At 34.8% G+C, this 20,558-nt stretch overlaps 1 protein-coding gene across 1 annotated transcript; it reads left to right on the top strand.

Moving 5' to 3' along the window:
• The first annotated feature begins 2,344 nt into the window (after positions 1 to 2,344).
• On the top strand, positions 2,345 to 3,955 carry LOC148942174 (low-density lipoprotein receptor-related protein 11-like). The gene has a single exon (XM_089103132.1). The coding sequence runs from the start codon at positions 2,371 to 2,373 to the stop codon at positions 3,466 to 3,468; it is 1,098 nt and encodes a 365-aa protein (XP_088959258.1). The 5' UTR covers positions 2,345 to 2,370; the 3' UTR covers positions 3,469 to 3,955.
• Positions 3,956 to 20,558: the final 16,603 nt, after the last annotated feature.

The raw sequence follows: 20,558 nt of genomic DNA, 5'->3' as shown, positions 1-20,558 counted from the left end.
TTTTTAATTTCCGTAGTTGCGTATTATGGACCACTCACTTAAGTCTACGCTGTGTAAAGCTCGAGAACAAACCAGTTTCTTAGTTACTTTTTTTCAGATTAGCGCGAGACAAGACAAAGACAAGTGACAGAATATATGGGAAATATATAATTTGAGCTATATATTTGCACATAAGGGAGGGGGGTGAAGTATTTGGACAGTTTGAAGTCAGAAACCAATTCTTTCAACACTAAAAATTGCAGAATAATAACGAGGTATCTGGAAATTTTGTTAACTAAAATAAAAATAAAAAAACATAAAGTAAATGTAATGTTTCATTTAAGTGTTTATTCAAAGCATTAATTGTTTGTTTTTTTTTTCACTGACCGTACTTCCATATATTAAGTACTATTATTAGGTTAATGTAGTGTTTCATTAAGTGTTTTATGATGATAGCTCATCAAAGTTTAAGTTATTTGTGTCTTTCATTTAATCTTATTTTACTGTATTCATGGCCGTATATTTGGGTTTAAAATGCACTTATCTATCTATCTATCTATCTAATATGCAGAATAATTGAACCAAACACATTTTGCATGGAGACCTGCCATACTTTGCCCCCCCCCCCCTCCTCCCTAATGTGCAAATCTATAGCCAAAATTTATTCCTAAAGTAACAAAGAAACTAAGGAAAAAAAACAGTGTGTTGTCAAATTTTACACGGCGTAAACTTGAGTGAGTGGCGCAAAATACACAAGTACCAAAACTCCTCCCCCCCTACGGAAATTAAAAAATAAAACAAATAAAATTCTCAATTTTGGAAAGCCTTATTTTCAACGGGGGGGGGGGGTATTTTCCACGGGGGTTATTTTCCGGGGAATATTTTCCGTGGGGGGATTTTCCTTTGGGGGGGGGGGGGTATTTTCTGGGGTTGGGGTTGGGGGGTATATTTGTCGGGGGCCTACTTTCCGGGGGTAGGGGTGTTTCCGGTGGGTATTTTCTTCGGGGGATATTTTCCACGGGGGGGGGGGGAATTTTCGGGTGGGTAATTTCTGTGGGGGGTATTTTACACAGGGGGGGGGGGTATTTTCCAGGGGGATATTTTCCGTGATGGGTATTTTCCACGGGGGGTATTTTCAAGGGATGTATTTGCCAGGGGCGCATTTTCAAGGGGAGGGGAATATTTTCCGATGGGTATTTTCTGCGGGGGTTATTTTCCACGAGGGAGTATTTTTAGGGGGTATTTTCCGTGGGGTGGTATTTTCCGTGGGGTGGCATTTTCCACGGGGGGTATTTTTGGGGGGTATTTTCTGCGGGAGGTTATTTTCCGGGAGGGTAATCTCCGTTGGGGGACGCCTAGAACTGCCCCTATCACCTTGACCATCTTTCTCATTGTGGTTTGAAATATTACATCTACATTCCTACCGGAAGAGATGTGGAAAAGGCGAGACGGGGAATCATAAGTCTTGTCGGGAAGTTTTTTGGGTGTGGGGGGGGTGAGTTTGGCAAGCGATATCAGGAGCTTTTTTTGGCAATTTAAAATGGTAAGGTTTCTTTTGTAAAATTTATGTAAACCTTTCACTATATTTAAACATCATATAACCCTATTGTAGAGGTTACGATGGTTTCAGCCTTGTAGAAAATCTGAATTCACGAAAAATATCCATTCATTGGACCAATAATACCTCTCTCCATCCATCTGAAATTATGTAGTAAAAAAATGATAAGGAACTTGTTCAACAAAACTGCTGATCATCGAAAATTTCGACTAAATTTTCAAATTTTGTTGAAAATATTATTTCATAAGTAGAACAACTGAAAAAGTGGAACGCTACTAATCAACGCACAGTTATTGATTATACTATCTAACAGCAAGAAACCGGGGGTTTATAGAGCTGGTAGGCCACGTCATTTCTTTCTTAGGCCAGGGTATAATTAGGAACGATCAGAAATTCAATATAAAAAAACACATTTTTTTCGAGTGAAAGCAACGAGCAACATTAAATTTTAAAACCAACAAAAATCAATCCTTAAGAATGACTGGTGAAACTGGTTGGGATAAGAAGCTTTTAAAAGAAATAAAAAGCTTTAGCGTAAGGAACGAGGGGTTGAGGCGGGGGCAGTTCCCCTCATATAGAATAATTTATGTTCATTTTAACTTTTAATGTTGATCCTTACTTTCAGTTTAAAAAAAATGTTTTTTGTACTTTTAAACTGTTATATTATTTTATATAGATATGTAAAAGCTATGTTTCCAGAGCTGCTTTAATTTTTCTTTTGATTGCGCAGTCTCACATCTTGATTTTGTCTGACTGGAAACTCTTCAACGTTATTGATTTAGTACACATGCAATGTAAGATCCTTGACTTACAAATAGACTAAAGAAGGAGGCATGGATACATTCCTTGTAATAATGTTATTCTCTTCATTTGTTTTTGGTGATTTAAAAGTGTATGCTTCTAACTGGAGGAATGATCATAAAACAAGAGAATGTAAATCCCGGGCTGATATTCATGCTAGTACTATTATTCGCACAAAGGATAGTAAAGCAAATGGAGCAGTGTTTATAAATGAAACAGCACTGAATATTAACAATCGTGATCAGTGCGTTGAGATTTGCTGTCTAACTCCACGCTGTACAGTTTCTGTTTATGAGGAAAAAGAAGGTGGAAATTGCTATCTATTTGACTGTGGCGAAGGTGAAGATTTTCGGTGCAGATTTACCGACCATTCATATTACACCGTTGCAATAGTACAAAAACCTGTTGAAAATTCTGAAGAACGGGAATTGTATTCAAATCGAATATTACCTCTCGAGAGTCACGAGGATGATTTAATACAACTAAAAAAACAACATACAGAGCAAACCCGAGAAAGATATTTTCCTCGGCCTGTTATTACTACAGGAAGGGCTCCTACGACAAGAACATTAACGACGCAGAGACCTAAGTGTGGTCGTTTCCAGTTTCCCTGCCATAGTAATGGTGAATGCATTGCTATCTACAATGTCTGTGATGGTATTCCTCAGTGTGAAGATCAAAGTGATGAAGACCCTAGGGGTTGTACAAACTTTGTCTTGGCACCCAATCGTAGACGGGAAGAGAGAGTTGATGAAGTAATTCAGACGACTTCAACGTTAACTACTGCCTTTTCTAGTCCATCAACTCTGGCTTCAACTACAGCTAATATAATAGCAAAAGAAGTTGAATTAAGTGCAACTGTTAGTGATCCGAGAATTGCGAAGGCTCGTTATGATGTGTTACACGTTGATTCGTCTAGAGTAAAGAAAATAATTGGACAGCAAGCTCGTGAAACAACAGGAGCCATATGGGCGCTAGCACTTGGCATAAATGTTCTAGTAATTTTCCTTATTGTGATTGCCTTCAGATTCAAAGCCTTAAGGAGAAAATCGGAGTTGTGGAGGAGCTTGCAAACAAATGAATGTGATAACGATGACGATGAAGACCAGTTCAGTGGTTTAAGGCTATAAAATTCAAGAATTTGGCTCAATATTCCGAAGTGTTGGGTTTTCTCCCTCGATATAATATGTGTTAAAGTCAGTATCCATGTCATCCGTTAAGCTAGTGTTGGCTGTATTAAAAGTGTGTAGACCAAAACTGCACATAGTGAGAGAAAGTCCAAAGATCAGCCTGAGGAAGTTACCCCAGCAGGAATTCAAAAAAAGAACAATTATATGTGGGAAAAATCGCGTAAGTGAACCAAAATCACATTTTTCTCATGAGACCTCCCCCCGATAAAGAAGGTCTGAGAAAATTATTATTATATACCACTCAAAGGTTCATACTGTGTAAATTTGTTGTTCTTTACACTATTTTGTGTTTTAAATTTGATTTGTTTACATATTAACTAGGAAAATGTTTATAATTTATGGGTTAGTTCGAGCAAAGCATATCTAGATTAAATATGGGATAAGCTTGATTGGGTAAGTTTTTGTATGATGTAAATAAATAGTGTAAAAGCGCAAGAAGGAAAATTTTGTCAACTTTAAGTTGTGCATTCTTTACGATAACTATAGCTAACTATAGATAACCATAGCATATGTAATTGAAGAAAACATGCTTGGATCCTGCAACCCCAGTCACCTCTTTCCCAAACAATCCAACTTACCGTAAGTATGTTGCACATTTTAGATCACTAAAACGTGGTTTAGAGTAGTGGTTCTCAAACTGTGGTACGCGTGCCCCTTGGGGATACACAAAATTTTTTAGGAGGTAAGCAGCCGGCCAGGAAAAAAATAAAACAACCCTTTAACTCTAGGACTGGCAATTTTATTTATATTTTAGCTATAGTTAATTTGCTTGAACTGTTTATTTGCTTGGAATGACAGGCAAACAAGCGTTTAAAGCCGCCTAAGTGAGTGACAGGCAACGAATAAACGAAGAACGAATAAACGATGTTTGAAAAACCCCCCAGAACTCGGGGGCAAGTGCTGTAAATTATACACCAAGGGCAAATAAGGTTATTATGGAAGGGGTTTATTAATGATATTTTATTCCATAAATATGGGATCTGAGCCCTCGACACGACCTCCCCACCACGAAAAAACTTATTAACGATTCATTATCCCAAAGATCATGGGAGCTGACCTCCTGGGCCTCCCTCTATGGGCCTACTCCCCCACCCCCCAAAAATTATTGACGATATTTTATTCCTAAAATTATGGGAACTCACTCCTGGCCCTCCATGGCCCGATCCCCCCCCCCAAAAAAACGATATATTAATCCAAAACTTAATGGAGCTGACCTATGGCCCTCAATGGCCCAGTCACCCTCCTCCTCGGAAAAGACTTATCATTGATAAATTATGGGAGCTAACCCATGGTTCTCCATCCATGGCCCGATTCCCCCCTAAAAAAAATTATTAACGATATTTTATTCCAAAAATATGGGAGCTGACCCCGGCCCTCCCTTCATGGCCTGACCTCCTCCAAAAAACTAATTAACAATTCTTTAATCCAAAAATCATGGGAGCTGACCCCGGCCCTCCCTCCATGGTCTGTATCCCCCCCCCCAAAAAAAAAAACAACAACAAAGAACAATTATCGACATTTTATTACAAATATCATGGGAGCTTACTCCTGGCCCTCCCTCGATATCCCAGCCCCCCTCCCCTCCCCCCCCCACGGAAAAACTAATTGACGATATTTTATTCCAAAAACCGTGAGAGCTCACCCCTGGCCCTCCCTCCTTGGTCTGACCTCCCCTCCCCCTCACACATACACACAAAGAAAAACTTATTAACGATATTTTATTCCAAAAATCATGGGAATTTAGTTCAACTTTATTAGCTCTAAATAAGATTTTTCAAGACACCTATAGTTTTCACTACAAACAAGACTTAGGCTACTGCCCTTTTCCTTAACGGTAAAAGCATAAAGTCTACTGCATATTTGGCGCTTTACTAAACCCAAATATATTACAAATATTTTCTTCTGTAATTTTTACAACATTGAAAATAAAATGAAAATTGCAGTGAAATAAAATATTGAGCTGATGAGCTTTCAGCAATTAATTTCATTATATATCAAATATTTAGTATTATTTTATTACCGTAGTTCTTGCCAAGACTGTTTCCAGACACATCTAGCTGTATTTTGGAATATATTGTGGAATAAAAAATTATTTTGGAATAGGGAATTTTGAAAAACTTCAAACTTTGGTGATTAAAAACGAACAGAAATTAATTGAAAAAAAATGTTTCCGAAAAAGAAGTTTTTCGAAGAAAATTAAAGGGCATATTAAAGTTAATATCAGAAAAAATAGAAAGCCACAATAACTCAAAATAAAAACGACCAGAAATTACTACTAAAGAATAAATGAAACCCAAAACGAACAGATATTAAATAAACAGTCATAGTAAAAAAAAAACACTTACAACAAGTACTAATATAATGCAATAAATAAACCTTAAAAGCAGTAAAGCTAAATTTGAATGTGCAAATCAAGCTTAAAATGAACTAAAATATTTTGCTATTAAAGTATAAATGAAACCCAAAACGAACAGAAATTAAATATACAATCATAGCAAACAAACATAAAATATGTACTAATATAAATGAATAAATAAATCTTAAAACAAATGAAACTTCAATTGTATATGCAAATCAAGCTGGAAACAAACAAAAATCACTACACACATGAGTTTGGATATTGCCTCCTTTTCCCACTGTAAAATTCTAAAATCTAATGAATCATTCGAGCTTTACTGAAAACGAATTGATGATGATGATGATTTATTTAAAAATATTTGTGAACATTATTAAATATTAATTATTAAAATATTTGTAATAATTGTATTACAAATATTTTCTTTTGCACTTATTACAACATTGAAAAAAAATTACAGTAAAATTAAATTTTGAACTGATGAGCTATCAGCAATTAATATAATTATATATCAAATATTAAGTTTAATTTTATTAGTTATTTCCAAGGGTGTTCAAAAAAAATATAGTTTGACTACAAACACGAGTTTGGATACTGCCCCTTCCCCTATCTGCAAAAGTCTAAAGCCTACTGCGTCATTGGCGCTTCACTGAAAGCGAATTATATTACGAATGTTTATTTTTCCAGTTATTTCAGCATTGAAAATAAAAATAAAATTACAGTGAAACAAAATTTCGAACTGATGATCTTTCGACAATTAATATCAATATATATCAAATACTCAGTTTGATTTTATTTGTACTTTCCAAGACTGTTCAAAACACATATAGTCAAACAGTTCGTGGTAACGAACTATAAGTAAGGAGCGACCCGGCTGAATGGTAACTGAAACTCCAAAAAACGGAATTTTGATACCAATAGATACATCAAAAGAATCAGATTTTAATGCTGATTTCAAATATATAAGTTGCATCAAGTTTTATCTCAGCCACCGAAAGTTACGCGCCTGAGAAAATTTGACTGAATTTAGAAAAAAGGGGGAAAGACCCCCTAAAAATTATAGAACCTTAATGAAAATCACATCGTCATTTTAAGCGTATCAGAGAACCCTACTGTAGAGGTTTCAAGCACCTATCTACAAAAATGGGGAATTTTGCATTTTTTGCCAGAAGAAACACGGATGCGTGTTTGTTTGTTGTTTTGGTTTTTTTTTTTTTTTTTTTTTTTTTGGGTTTTTTTTTTCCAGGGGTGATCGTATCGATCCATAAAAATTTTGAGATAGTGATTTTGTTCAGCATGGTCGAAAATATGATAACTATGTCTTTCAGGATGACTTAATCCTCCAAAGTCCTCGGGGGGAGGGCTGCAAGCTATGAACTTTACCCAATGTTAACATATAGTATTGGTTCTTGTGAAGTATACAGATGTTTTCAGCGGGGCATTTTTTCTGGTAGGTGGGGGGATGGGTCGGGGGTTATATAGGAGGATCTTTCCATGAACGAAGTTTTCATGGGGGAAGGGACATTGCTATGAAGGAGGTGCCGGATTTCCCAGCATTATTAAAGAAAAAGATCAGAAATTAAATAAAAAAAACAAGTTTTTCAACTGAAAGTAAGGAGAAACATCACAACTTAAAATGAACAGAAATTATTGAGCATATGATTTGGTTCATCCCCTAGTCAGTGCCTCACTGTTTAAGCCAAAGATTTTTTAGTTCTTTAATAACAGCTGTTTATTCTAATTAAAAGCGTTTGTGATTAAAAGGTCATTTTTAAAGAATTGGAACAAAAATCGGACTTTAGCTTAAAGAGCAAGGTATTGACTAGGGGGCGGACCCCCTAATATACGTATTAAAAATCAATGAGTATAAAAGTTCGTTGCGTAAGTTAATTCGTAAGTTACGTATATTTATTACTAATAAAAACGTTCGTAAATAAAATTAAACAAGTTTCGAGAAAGCCATTTAACCAAACAAAAGTAAAATTGACATGCAATTTTTTTTTAATTATTCATGTACAGTGAGCCAAAATCAAAACCTGTATTAATTCAAAAACGTTCAAAAATTAAATAAAAAAACAGGTTTTTTTTAACTGAAAGTAAGGAACGGCGTTAAAATTTAAGACGAACAGAAATTATTCCGTATGTGAAAGGGGCTGTCTCCTCCTCAACGCCTCGCTCTTTACGCTAAAGTTTGACTTTCTCACAACTGTATTTTTTTTTAAACAATAAAAACGTTTAGCGTAAAGAGTGAGGCGTTGAGGAGGGGACAGCCCCTTTCATATACGGAATAATTTCTGTTAGTTTTAAGTTTTAACGTCGTTCCTTATTTTCAGTTAAAAAAACCTGTTTTTTTATTTAATTTTAAGTAAAGCGCTAATGACGCAGTACCCAAACTCTTGTTTGTAGTGATTTTCGTTCGTTCCAAGCTTGATTTGCGTATTCAATTTAAGTTTCACTTGTTTTAAGATTTATTTATTCATTCTTATTAGTACCTATTGTATGTTTGTTTGCTATGAATGTTTATTTAATTTCTGCTCGTTTTGGGTTTCATTTATACTTCAATAGCAAAATATTTTTGTTCGTTATAAGCTTGATTTTCGTATTTAGTTTAAGCTCTACTCCTTTTAAAATTTAATTACTGCATTATATTAGTACGCGTTGTATGTTTTTTGTTATGATTGTTTTTTTAGTTTCTTTTAGTTTTGGGTTTTATTTATTCTTTAGTAGTAATTTCTGGTCGTTTTGAGTTTGAGCTATTGTAGGTTTCTACTTCTTCTGATCTTAGTTCAATATGGCCTTTACTTTCCTTTGAAAAACTTCTTTTTTGAAAAAGTTTTTTTTTAGTAATTACTATTAGACTAAAGGACAAATGAAACCTAAAACGAATAGAAATTAAACACACCATTATAGCAAACAATAATGCAACAAGTACTAATATAAATCAATAAATAAATCTTAAAACGAGCAAAACTTAAATTAGATATGCATATCAAGCTTAAAAGGAACAGAAATCACCATAAATATGAGTTTGTATACTGCCCCCTTCCCCAACTGTAAAAGTCTAAGGCCTAATGCGTCATGGTCCTACGGCGTCATCTTTAGAATATTTTAAACAAATCTCCATTTGAAAAATCCGATCAGATGCATTTGGGGAAAAGGGGGCACGGGGGGGGGGGGGTCTATTTACCCTCCAATCACTTTGAATCTTAAAATAGAACTAGAACTTTGAGTTTCCAATATAAAAAGCCTCAGCCAAAGTTTATACGACCATCCCTTCCGTAAAATGTTATATGTCCCCAGGACGTAACTTAAAACCTTTCCCCCTGATCGGGGGAGGGGGGGTTTACTCTATCCTGGAGGCTATTAAATGATCTTTGAAGTATTTTGAACAAGATGGATATCTCAAAATTTTGATCAGATGCATTTGGAGAAAAGAGGACGGTGGGGGTGTGGCTATTTACCCTCTAATTACTTTTTACTCTTAAAAATAGAACTTTCAATTTTCAATCAAACGAGCATCTTCCAAAATTTATATGACCAATTCTTCCGTAAAACATTGCATCCCCCCTCGGGATAGCTTACAATCCTTGTCACGGGCTATCAAACAGTTCGTGGTAACGAACTGTAAGTAAGGAGCGACCTGGCTCAATGGTAACCTAAACTCTAAAAAACGAAATTTTGATACCAATAGATACATCAAAAGAATCAGATTTTAATTCTGATTTCAAAAATATAAGTTTCATCAAGTTTAATTTTACCCATCAAAAGTTACGCGCCTGAGAAAATTTGGCTGATTTTCGAAAAAAGGAGGAAAGACCCCCTAAAATTTATAGAACCTTAATGAAAATAACACCATCATATTCAGCGTATCAGAGAACCCTACTGTAGAGGTTTCAAGCTCCTATCAACAAAAATGTGGACTTTTCCATTTTTTGTCAGAAGAAAGATCACGGATGCGTGTTTATTTGTTTTTTTTTTTTTTTGTTTTTTTTTCTTTTACCCAGGGGTAATCGTATTGACCCAGTGGTCCTATAATATCGTAGGAGGGCTCATTGCAACGAAAATTGAAGTTCCAGTGTCCTTTTTAAGTGACCGATAAAAATGGAGGACAACCAGGCTCCCTCCCACGCTCATTTTTTCTCAAAGTCACCCAATTAAAATTTTGAGATAGCCATTTTGTTCAGAATAGTCAAAAATCTAATAAATATGTCTTTTAGAATGACTTAATCCCTCACAGTTCCCAGGGGAAGGGCTGCAAGTTATGAACTTTGCCCATTGCTTACATATTGTATTGGTTATTGGGAAGTATATAGACATTTTCAGAAAGGATTTTTTTCTGGTAGGGGGGGGGCTGGAGGAGGGGGTTACTTGGGAGAATCTTTCCGTTGAGGATGTTTCTTTGGGGTAAAGGACATTTCTACGAAGGGGGTGCCGGATTTCTAAGCATTATTTAAAAACGATCAGAAATTAAATTAAAAAAAAACAATTTTTTTCAACTGAGAGCAAGAAGCAACATTAGAACTTACAACGAACAGAAATTATTACGTATATGAGGGGGTTCTCTCCCAAGTCAATACCTCGCTCTTTACGCTACAGTTTTTGTTAGTGCTTTCAAAAGAGCTATCTATTCTAATTAAACGGTCTTTGTGATTCAGGGGTTTGTGAATTAAAAAAATTTTCAACTTTTAACGTAAAGAGCCTGGTATTGACTAAGGGGAGAACCCCCTCATATACGTTATAACATATATGTAATAAAAAAACAATAAAAAAAAACAAGCGATACGGCTCAATAGTAATCGAAACTTTTAAAAATGGAATTTTGATGTCAATAAATGTATCAAAAGAATGGGCTTATAATGCTGATTCCAAATATATAAATTTTATTAAGTTTAGTATTACTCATCAAAGGCTACGAGCCTGAGAAAATTTACCTGATTTTTTTAAGAGGGGGGAAACATCCCCTACAAGTGAAAGAATTTTAATGAAAACCACACCGTCAGGTTCAGCGTATCAAAAAAACCCTATTACATAGGTTTCATGCTCATATCTGCAAAAATCTGCAACTTTGTATTTTTTGCCAGAAGAAAAATATACGAATATAGAAGTTCGTTACGTAAGTTAATTTGTAAATTATGTCAGAACCAAATTCAGAGACAGCCGTTTAGCAGAAGAAAAGTAAAATTTTTATGCAAATTTTGTTTACTTATTCAATGATGGTGAGTCATAATAAAAGTTGCATTAACTAAAAAACGATCAGAAATTAAATAAAAAAAACAAGTTTTTTAATCTGAAAGTAAAGAGCGCCATTAAAACTTAAAACGAACAGAAATTATTCCGTATATGAAAGGGGCTGTCCCCTCCTCAACGCCTCGCTCTTTACGCTAAAGTTTGACTCTGTCTCAAAACTTCATTTTTTTTAACAATAAAACACTTTAGCGTGAAGAGCGCGGCGTTGAGGAGGGGGTAGCCCCTTTCATATACAGAATAATTTCTGTTCGTTTTAAGTTTTAATGTCGCCAGTGCTTCCACTTTGTTCCTATTAGATTTCTGTTCCGTCTTTTTGAAAATCCTGAAAATTCCGACACCCGACCACAGAAAATCCGACTATTTTTCCGACACCGTGGTGGTCCGAAATCCGACAAATGTCCGACTGGAACCGAAAAATCTGACAAAAGTCCGACTTCAAGAATGAAGCTTCTCATTTTCTACACTATTATAGACCTTCAGAACGGCTTAAAATGGTTTCTCAAACGTCTTCTTCTGCAAAGGATTTTGGCGATTTCAGCTTGCTGTTGTGTTAGGCTGAAAAGGATGCAGTGAGTTGCCTTTCAGTTCCCCGATCCAATCCCGCTACTCCCGCTTTCATCCTTTTGGCCCTTCTTTTAGCACGCAGCCGCGCTAGAAATTCCTTGCGCTGATGACGCAGCTATTTGCGGTTCAGACGCCATGGACCATTAGCCAAGACACTATGTTTTCAAAACGCCGTCAACCGCTTCAAGAAGAAAAAGAAGTTGCACCGAATTCGGAATTTCAACGAAAAACCGAAATTGTGAACCAAAATCAGTCTTCTGGGCGTAAAAAAAAGCCTGTTTATTTTGTTTTCCATATTTCTTAGAATTCTAAAGGTGTGTGTTAACCGAATCGCGTAAATTGGGTTATTTGGTCTGCTATTTCATGGTTTGGCTTGTCTGAGACTAATAGTCTGGACGCTCCTAGACTATTCACTTTGCCTACACTCTAACAATAATAAACTTCAAACACCAGACAGCCACGAAAAGCTAAGAAACATAAGTCTGAAAAACCCATAACAGCCAACTAACCATCCTAAGTCGTAATTTCAGACAAGTAAACCCGCGAAACACGAAAGTGAACTTCTCAAATAATAAGCTTCAGACACCACACACCCTCGAACAGATAACAAACCTAAATCTGAAAAACCCCAAATAGCCATCTGACTATCCAATTTCATAAATTCAGACAGTTCAAACGAAGAAATATTAAAGTAAACATTTCAAATACAAAACTTCAGACACCACACACCTAGGAACAGCTAAGAAACCTAAGTCTGGAAAACCCAAAATAGCCAACCAACCATCCTAATTAACAATTTCAGACAAGTCAAACCCCAGAGAGCCAACTGAAACCTCAAAATAATTAGCGTCAGACACCATACACCCAGGAAAAGCTAAGAAACGAAAGTCAGAAAAACTCCAAACAGACCACCAAGCATTCTAATTTATAATTTCAGAAAAGTCAAACCACGAAGACTAAAGTAAATGTCTCAAATAACAAGCTTCAGACACAACACCCCTACGAAAATCAAAGAAATCTATGTTTTAAAAACCCAAAATAGCTAACTAACTATCCTAATTCCTAATCTCGGACACTTCAAAACCCAAACAGAAAACTAAACACTCAAAATAAAAAGCTTCAAACACCACACATTCACGAAAAGCTAAGAAACATGAGTCTGAAAAACCTCAAATAGACAACTAATTATTTTAATTCACAATTTCAGACAAGAGAAACCACGAAATGCCCAAATAAACATCTCAAATTTTAAGCTTCAGAAACCTCACACCCACGAAAACCTAAGAAACCTAAGTCTGAAAATCCCAAACTGGCAACTAACCATCCTAATTCATAATTTCAGACACGTTAAACCACAAAATACCAAAGTAAACATCTCAAATAATAAGCTTCAGACACAAAACTTCCACAAAAAGCAGTGATTGCTAGTGACCTCAAAGAGGCCACTAACAATCCTAATTTGTAATTTCAGATTAATCAAACCAAGAAATACCAAAGTAAACATTTCATATTTTAAGCTTCAGAAACAACCCACACACGGAAAGCTAACAAACCTAAGTATGAGAGACCTCAAAGAGGCCAATAACAATCCTAATTTGTAATTTCAGATTAATCAAACCAAGAAACACCAAAGTAAACATTTCAAATTTTTTAACCACACAGCCACTAAAAGCTAAGAAACCTAAGCATGAGAGACTTCAAAGAGACCACTAACAGTCCTAGTTTGTAATTTCAGATTAATCAAACCAAGAAATACCAAAGTAAACATTTCAAATTTTAAGCTTCAAAAACTACTGACCCACGAAAAGCTAAGAAACCTAAGTATAAGAGACCTCAAAGGCGCCACTAACGATCCCAATTTGTAATTTCAGGTTAATCAAACCAAGTATACCAAAGTAAACATTTCAAATTTTAAGCTTTAGAAACGACACACCCACGAAAAGCAAAGAAACCTAAGTATGAGAGACCTCACAGTGGCCACTAACAATCCTAATTTGTAATTTTAGATTAGTCAAACCAAGAAATACGAAAGTAAACATTTCAAGTTTTAAGCTTCAGAAACCACACACCCACGAAAAGCTAAGAAACCTAAGTATGATAGATCTCAAAGAGGCCACTAACAATTATAATTTGTACTTTCAGATTAATAAACCAACAAACACGAAAGTAAACATTTCAAATTTTAAGCTTCAGAAACCACACACCCCCGAAAAGCTAAGAAACCTAAATTATAAGAGACCTCAAAGAAGCCACTAACGTTCCTAATGTGTAATTTCAGGTTAATCAAACCAACTATACCAAAGTAAACATTTCAAATTTTAAGCTTCAGAAACCACACACCAAAGAAATACCAAAAAAGAAATACCAAAGAAAACATTTCAAATTTTAAACCACAAACCTACGAAAAACTAAGAAACCTAAGTATGAGAGACCTCAAAGAGGCCACTAACAATCCTAATTTGTTATTTTAGATTAATCAAACCAAGAAATACTAAAGTAAACAATTCAAATTTTAAGCTTCAGAAACCACACACCAACGAAAAGCTAGGATACTCAAAGAGGCCACTAACAATCCTAATTTGTAATTACAGATTAATCAAACCAAGAAATACCAAAGTAAACATTTCAGATTTTAAGGTTCAGAAACCACACACCCACGAAAAGCTAAGAAACCTAAGTATGAGAGACCTCAAAGAGGCCACTAACAATCATAATTTTTAATTTCAGATTAATCAAACCAAAAAATACCAAAGTCAGCATTTCAAATCTTAAGCCTCAGAAACCACACACCCTCGAAAAGCTAAGAAACCTAAGTATGAGAGACCTCAAAGAGATGACTAACAATCCTTTAATTCCGATTAATCAAACCAAGAAATACCAAAGTAAACATTCCAAATTCTAAGCTTCCGTAACGACATACCCACGAAAAGATAGCTAACCTAAGTAGGGGATGAAAGACACCAAAGAGGCCACACTAACAATCCTAATTTGTAATTTCAGATTAAACAAACCAAGAAATACCAAAGAAAACATTTCAAATTTTAAACCACAAACCCACGAAAAGCTAAGAAACCTAAGTATGAGAGACCTCAAAGAGGCCACTAACAATCCTAATTTCTTATTTTAGATTAATTAAACTAAGAAATACCAAAGTAAACAATTCAAAATTTAAGCTTTAGAAACCACACACCATCGAAAAGTTAAGATACCTAAGTATCAGAGACCTCAAAGAGGCCACTAACATTCCTAATTTGTAATTATTTCAGATTGTAAACAATCTGACAACCTAACTTGTAAACAACCTAATTTGTAAACATTTCAGATTTTAAGCTTCAGAAACCACACACCCACGAAAAGCTAAGAAACCTAAGTATGGGAGACCTCAAAGAGGCCACTAACAATCATAATTTGTAATTTTAGATTAATCAAACCAAAAAATACTAAAGTAAGCATTTCAGATCTTAAGCCTCAGAAACCACACACCCTCGAAAAGCTAAGAAACCTATGTATGAGAGACCTCAAAGATGTCACTAAAAATCCTAATTTGTAATTTCAGGCTAATCAAACCAAGAAATACCAAAGTAAACATTTCAAATTTTAAGCTTCAGAAACCACTCACCCAAAAAAAGCTAAGATACCTAAGTATAAGAGACCTCAAAGAAGCCACTAACGATCCTAATTTGTAATTTCAGATTAATAAAACCAAGAAATACCAAAGTAAACATTTCAAATTTTAAGCTTCAGAAACCACTCACCCACGAAAAGCTAAGAAACCTAAGTATGAGAGACCTCAAAGAAGCCACTAACATTCCAAATTTTTAATTTCAGATTAATCATACCATGAAATACCAAAGTAAACATTTCAAATTTTAAGCTTCACAAACCACACACCCACGAAAAGATAACAAACCTAAGCATGAGAGACCCCAAAGAGGCAGCTAACAATCCTAATTTGTAATTTCAGTTTAATCAAACCAAGAAACAACAAAGTAAACATTTCAAATTTTAAACCACACACCCACGAAAAGCTAAGAAACCTAAGTATGAGAGATCTCAAAGAGGCCACTAACAATCCAAATTTGTTATTTCAGATTAATCAAACCAAAATATACCAAAGTAAACATTCCAAATTTTAAGCTTCAGAAACCACACACCCACGAAAAGATAACAAACCTAAGTAGGGGATGAGAGACCCCAAAGAGGCCACTAAAAATCCTAATTTGTAATTTCAGATTAAACAAACCAAGAAATACCAAAGAAAACAATTCAAATTTTAAACCACAAACCCACGAAAAGCTAAGAAACTTAAGTATGAGAGACCTCAAAGAGGCCACAAACAATACTAATTTGTTATTTTAGATTAATCAAACCAAGAAATACCAAAGTAAACAATTCAAATTTTAAGCTTCAGAAACCACAAACCAACAAAAAGCTAAGATACCTAAGTATCAGAGACCTCAAAGAGGCCACTAACAGTCCTAATTTGTAATTACAGATTAATCAAACCAAGAAATACCAAAGTAAACATTTCAGATTTTAAGCTTTAGATACCATACACCCACGAAAAGCTAAGAAATATAAGTATGAAAGACCTCAAAGAGGCCACTAACAATCATAATTTGTAATTTCAGATTAATCAAACCAAAAAATACCAAAGTAAGCATTTCAAATCTTAAGCCTCAGAAACCACACACCCTCGAAAAGCTAAGAAACCTAAGTATGAAAGACCTCAAAGAGGTCACTAACAATCCTAATTTGTAATTTCAGGCTAATCAAACCAAGAAATACCAAAGTAAACATTTCAAATTTTAAGCTTCAGAAACCACACACCCATGAAAAGCTAAGAAACCTAAGTATAAGAGACCTCAAAGAAGCCACTAATGATCCTAATTTTTAATTTCAGATTAATCAAACCAAGAAATACCAAAGTAAACATTTTAAATTTTAAGCTTCGGAAACCACTCACTCACGAAAAGCTAAGAAACCTAAGTATAAGAGACATCAAAGAAGCCACTAACAATCCTAATTTATAATTTCAGATTAATCAGATCAAGAATCAACGAAGTAAACATTTCAAATTTTAAGCTTCAGAAACCACTCACCCACGAAAAGATAAGAAACCTAAGTATGGGAGATCTCAAAGAGGCCACTAACGATCCTAATTTGTAATTTCAGATTAATCAAACCAAGAAATACCAAAGTAAATATTTCAAATTTTAAGCTTCGGAAACCACTCACCCACGAAAATCTAAGAAACCTAAGCATAAGAGACCTCAAAGAAGCCACAACGATTCTAATTTATATTTCAGGTTAATCAAACCAAGTATACCAAAGTAAACATTTCAAATTTTAAGCTTCAGAAACCACGCACCCACGAAAAGCTGAGAAACTTAAGTATAAGAGACCTCAAAGAAGCCACTTACGATCCTAATTTGTCATTTAAGATTAAGCAAACCAAGAAATACCAAAGTAAACATTTAAAATTTTAAGCTTCAGAAACCACACACCCACGAAAATCTAAGAAACTTAAGAATGAGAGACCTCAAAGAGGCCACTAACAATCCTAATTTTGAATTTCAGATTAATCAAACCAAGAAATACCAAAGTAATATTTCAAATTTTAAGCTTCAACCCACGAGAAACTAAGAAACTTAAGTATAAGAGACCTCACAGAAGCCACTAATGATCCTAATTTGTAATTTCAGATTAATCAAACCAAGAAACACCAAAGTAAACATTTAAAATTTTAAGCTTCAGAAACTACACACCCACGAAAATCTAAGAAACCTAAGAAGGAGAGACCTCAAAGAGGCCACTAACAATCCTAATTTCTAATTTCAGATTAATCAAACTGAGAAATACCAAAGAAAACATCTCAAATTTTAAGCTACAGAAACCACACACCCAAGAAAAGCTAAGAAACCTAAGTATTAGAGACATCAAAGAGGCCACTAACAATCCTAATTTGTAATTTCAGATTAATCAAACCAAGAAATACCAAAGGAAACATTTCAAATTTTAAGCTTCAGAAACAACCCACCCACGAACAGCTAACAAACCTAAATCTGAAAAACCCCAAATAGCCAACTAACTTTCCTAATTCTTAATTTCAGACAGGTCAAACGAAGAAATATTAAAGTAAACATTTCAAATACAAAACTTCAGACACCACACACCCAGGAAAAGTTAAGAAGCCTAAGTCTGGAAAACCAAAAATATCCAACCAACCATCCTAATTAGCAATTTCGGACAAGTCAAACCCCCAGAGAGCCAACTGAAGACTCAAAATAATTAGCGTCAGACACCATACACCCACGAAAAGCTAAGAAACGAACGTCAGAAAAACCCCAAACAGATAACCAAGCATTCTAATTTATAATTTCAGAAAAGTCAAACCACGAAGACTAAAGTAAATGTCTCAAATAACAAGCTTCAGACACAACACACCTACGAAAATCAAAGAAATCTATGTTTTAAAAACCCAAAATAGCTAACTAACTATCCCGATTCATAATCTCAGACACGTCAAAACCCAAACAGCAAACTAAACACTCAAAATAAAAAGCTTCGAACACCACACATTCGCGAAAAGCTAAGAAACATGAGTTTGAAAGACCTCAAATAGACAACTAATTATTTTCATTCATAATTTCAGACAAGAGAAACCACGAAACACCAAAATAAACATCTCAAATATTAAGCTTTAGAAACCACACACCCAGGAAAACCTAAGAAATCTAAGTATGAAAAACCCCAAACTGACAAATAATCATCCTAATTCATAATTTCAGACACGTTAAACCACAAAATACCAAAGTAAACATCTCAAATAATAAGCTTCAGGCCCAAAACTTCCACAAAATGCAGTGAAATATGGCTAAGAAGAAACCAAGTCATAATTTCAGACAGGTCAAATGAAGAAAACTAAAGTAAACATTTCAAGTTATAAGCTTCACACGCTACACATCCAGGAAAAGCTAAGAAACCTAAGTATGAGAGACCTCAGCGAGGCCAAGAAATACCAAAGTAAACATTTCAAATTTTAAGCTTCAGAAACCACACGCCCACGAAAAGCTACGAAACCTAAGCATGAGAGACCCCAAAGAGGCCACTAACAATCTTAATTTGTAATTTCAGATTAATCAAACCAAGAAACAACAAAGTAAATATTTCAAATTTTAAACCACACACCCACGAAAAGCTATGAAACCTAAGTATGAGAGACCTCAAAGAGGCCACTGACAATCCAAATTTGTAATTTCAGATTAATCAAACCAAGAAATACCAAAGTAAACATTTCAAATTTTAAGCTTCAGAAACCACACACCCACGAAAAGCTAAGAAACCTAAGTATGAGATGCCTCAAAGAGGCCACTAACAATCCAAATTTGTAATTTCCGATTAATCAAACCAAGAAACAACAAAGTAAACATTTTAAATTTTAAACCACATACCCACGAAAAGCTAAGAAACGTAAGTATGACAGACCTCAAAGAGGCCACTAACAATTCAAATTTGTTATTTCAGATTAATCAAACCAAGATATACCAAAGTAAACATTCCAAATTTTAAGCTTCAGAAACCACACACCCACGAAAAGATAACAAACCTAAGTAGGGGGTGAGAGACCCCAAAGAGGCCACTAACAATCCTGATTTGTAATTTCAGATTAAACAAACCAAGAAATACCAAAAGAAACATTTCAAATTTTAAACCACAAACCCACGAAAAGCTAAGAAACCCAAGTATGAGAGACCTCAAAGAGGCCACTAACAATCCTAATTTGTTATTTTAGATTAATCAAACCAAGAAATACCAAAGTAAACAATTCAAATTTTAAGCTTCAGAAACCACACACCCACGAAAAGCTAAGAAACCTAAATATGAGAGACCTCAAAGAGGCCACTAACAATCATAATTTGTAATTTCAGATTAATCAAACCAAAAAATACCAAAGTAAGCATTCCAAATCTTAAGCCTCAGAAACCACGCACCCTCGAAAAGCTAAGAAACATAAGTATGAGAGACCTCAAAGAGGTCACTAACAATCGTAATTTGTAATTTCAGGCTAATCAAGCCAAGAAATACCAAAGAAAAACTTTTCCAATTTTTAGCTTTAGAAACCACACGCCCACGAATAGCTCACAAACCTAAATGTGTAAAACTCCAAACAGCCAACTGAACAATCAGAATAATAAGCTTCAGACACTAGACAGTGACAAAAAGCTAAGAAACCTACGTCTGAACACCCAATTTTGATCAATATGGTGTTTTAGGAGCGCACAAAAATGTAAAAAAAAATGCCTAATGAGCAGTAGAAAGAAAAAAGTTTGTCAGAAATTAATAAAATAGTCTTTTGATCAATATGTCTACGGTCTACGACCGTAGACAGAGTCTACGAAAATGTAAAAGAGTCTACGAAAATGTAAAAACAAAATTAATGAGCAGAAAAAAAGAACTTGTTCGAAATAAATAAAATAAAACCTTTTGATCAATATGGTGTTAAAGGAGTGTACGAAATTGCAGAAACAAGGTTAATGAGGATTACAAAAAGAGCTTGTTCGAAATTAATAAATAAATCTTTTTGATCAATATGGTTTTACAAGACTGAATGAACGTTCAAAAACTAGGTTATTGAGCAGAATTTATCAGTAGGCTAATTATATCGGTTATTGGCCTTTGCTATTGTATTAAATCGATTATGGAGACCAACAATCGAAATCGGTCAGGCTTTAGTCAGAAGATTCAATCAAAAGATGCAATTTTCATCTATTGTTGTCAGAAGGGCGTATCTGAAATTTCTCAGAAACCGCTGATGGCATTTAGTTATTACTTTCAGAAAATGTTAAGGGAACGTTGAAAT

The sequence above is a fragment of the Artemia sp. Qi Xiang Cuo genome, chromosome 17, assembly GCF_049724085.1.
Source record: "Artemia sp. Qi Xiang Cuo chromosome 17, ASM4972408v1, whole genome shotgun sequence".
NCBI lineage: Eukaryota > Metazoa > Arthropoda > Branchiopoda > Anostraca > Artemiidae > Artemia > Artemia sp. Qi Xiang Cuo.
Note: the sequence above shows the minus strand (reverse complement) of the source record. Positions and strands in the feature narration are given on the sequence as shown.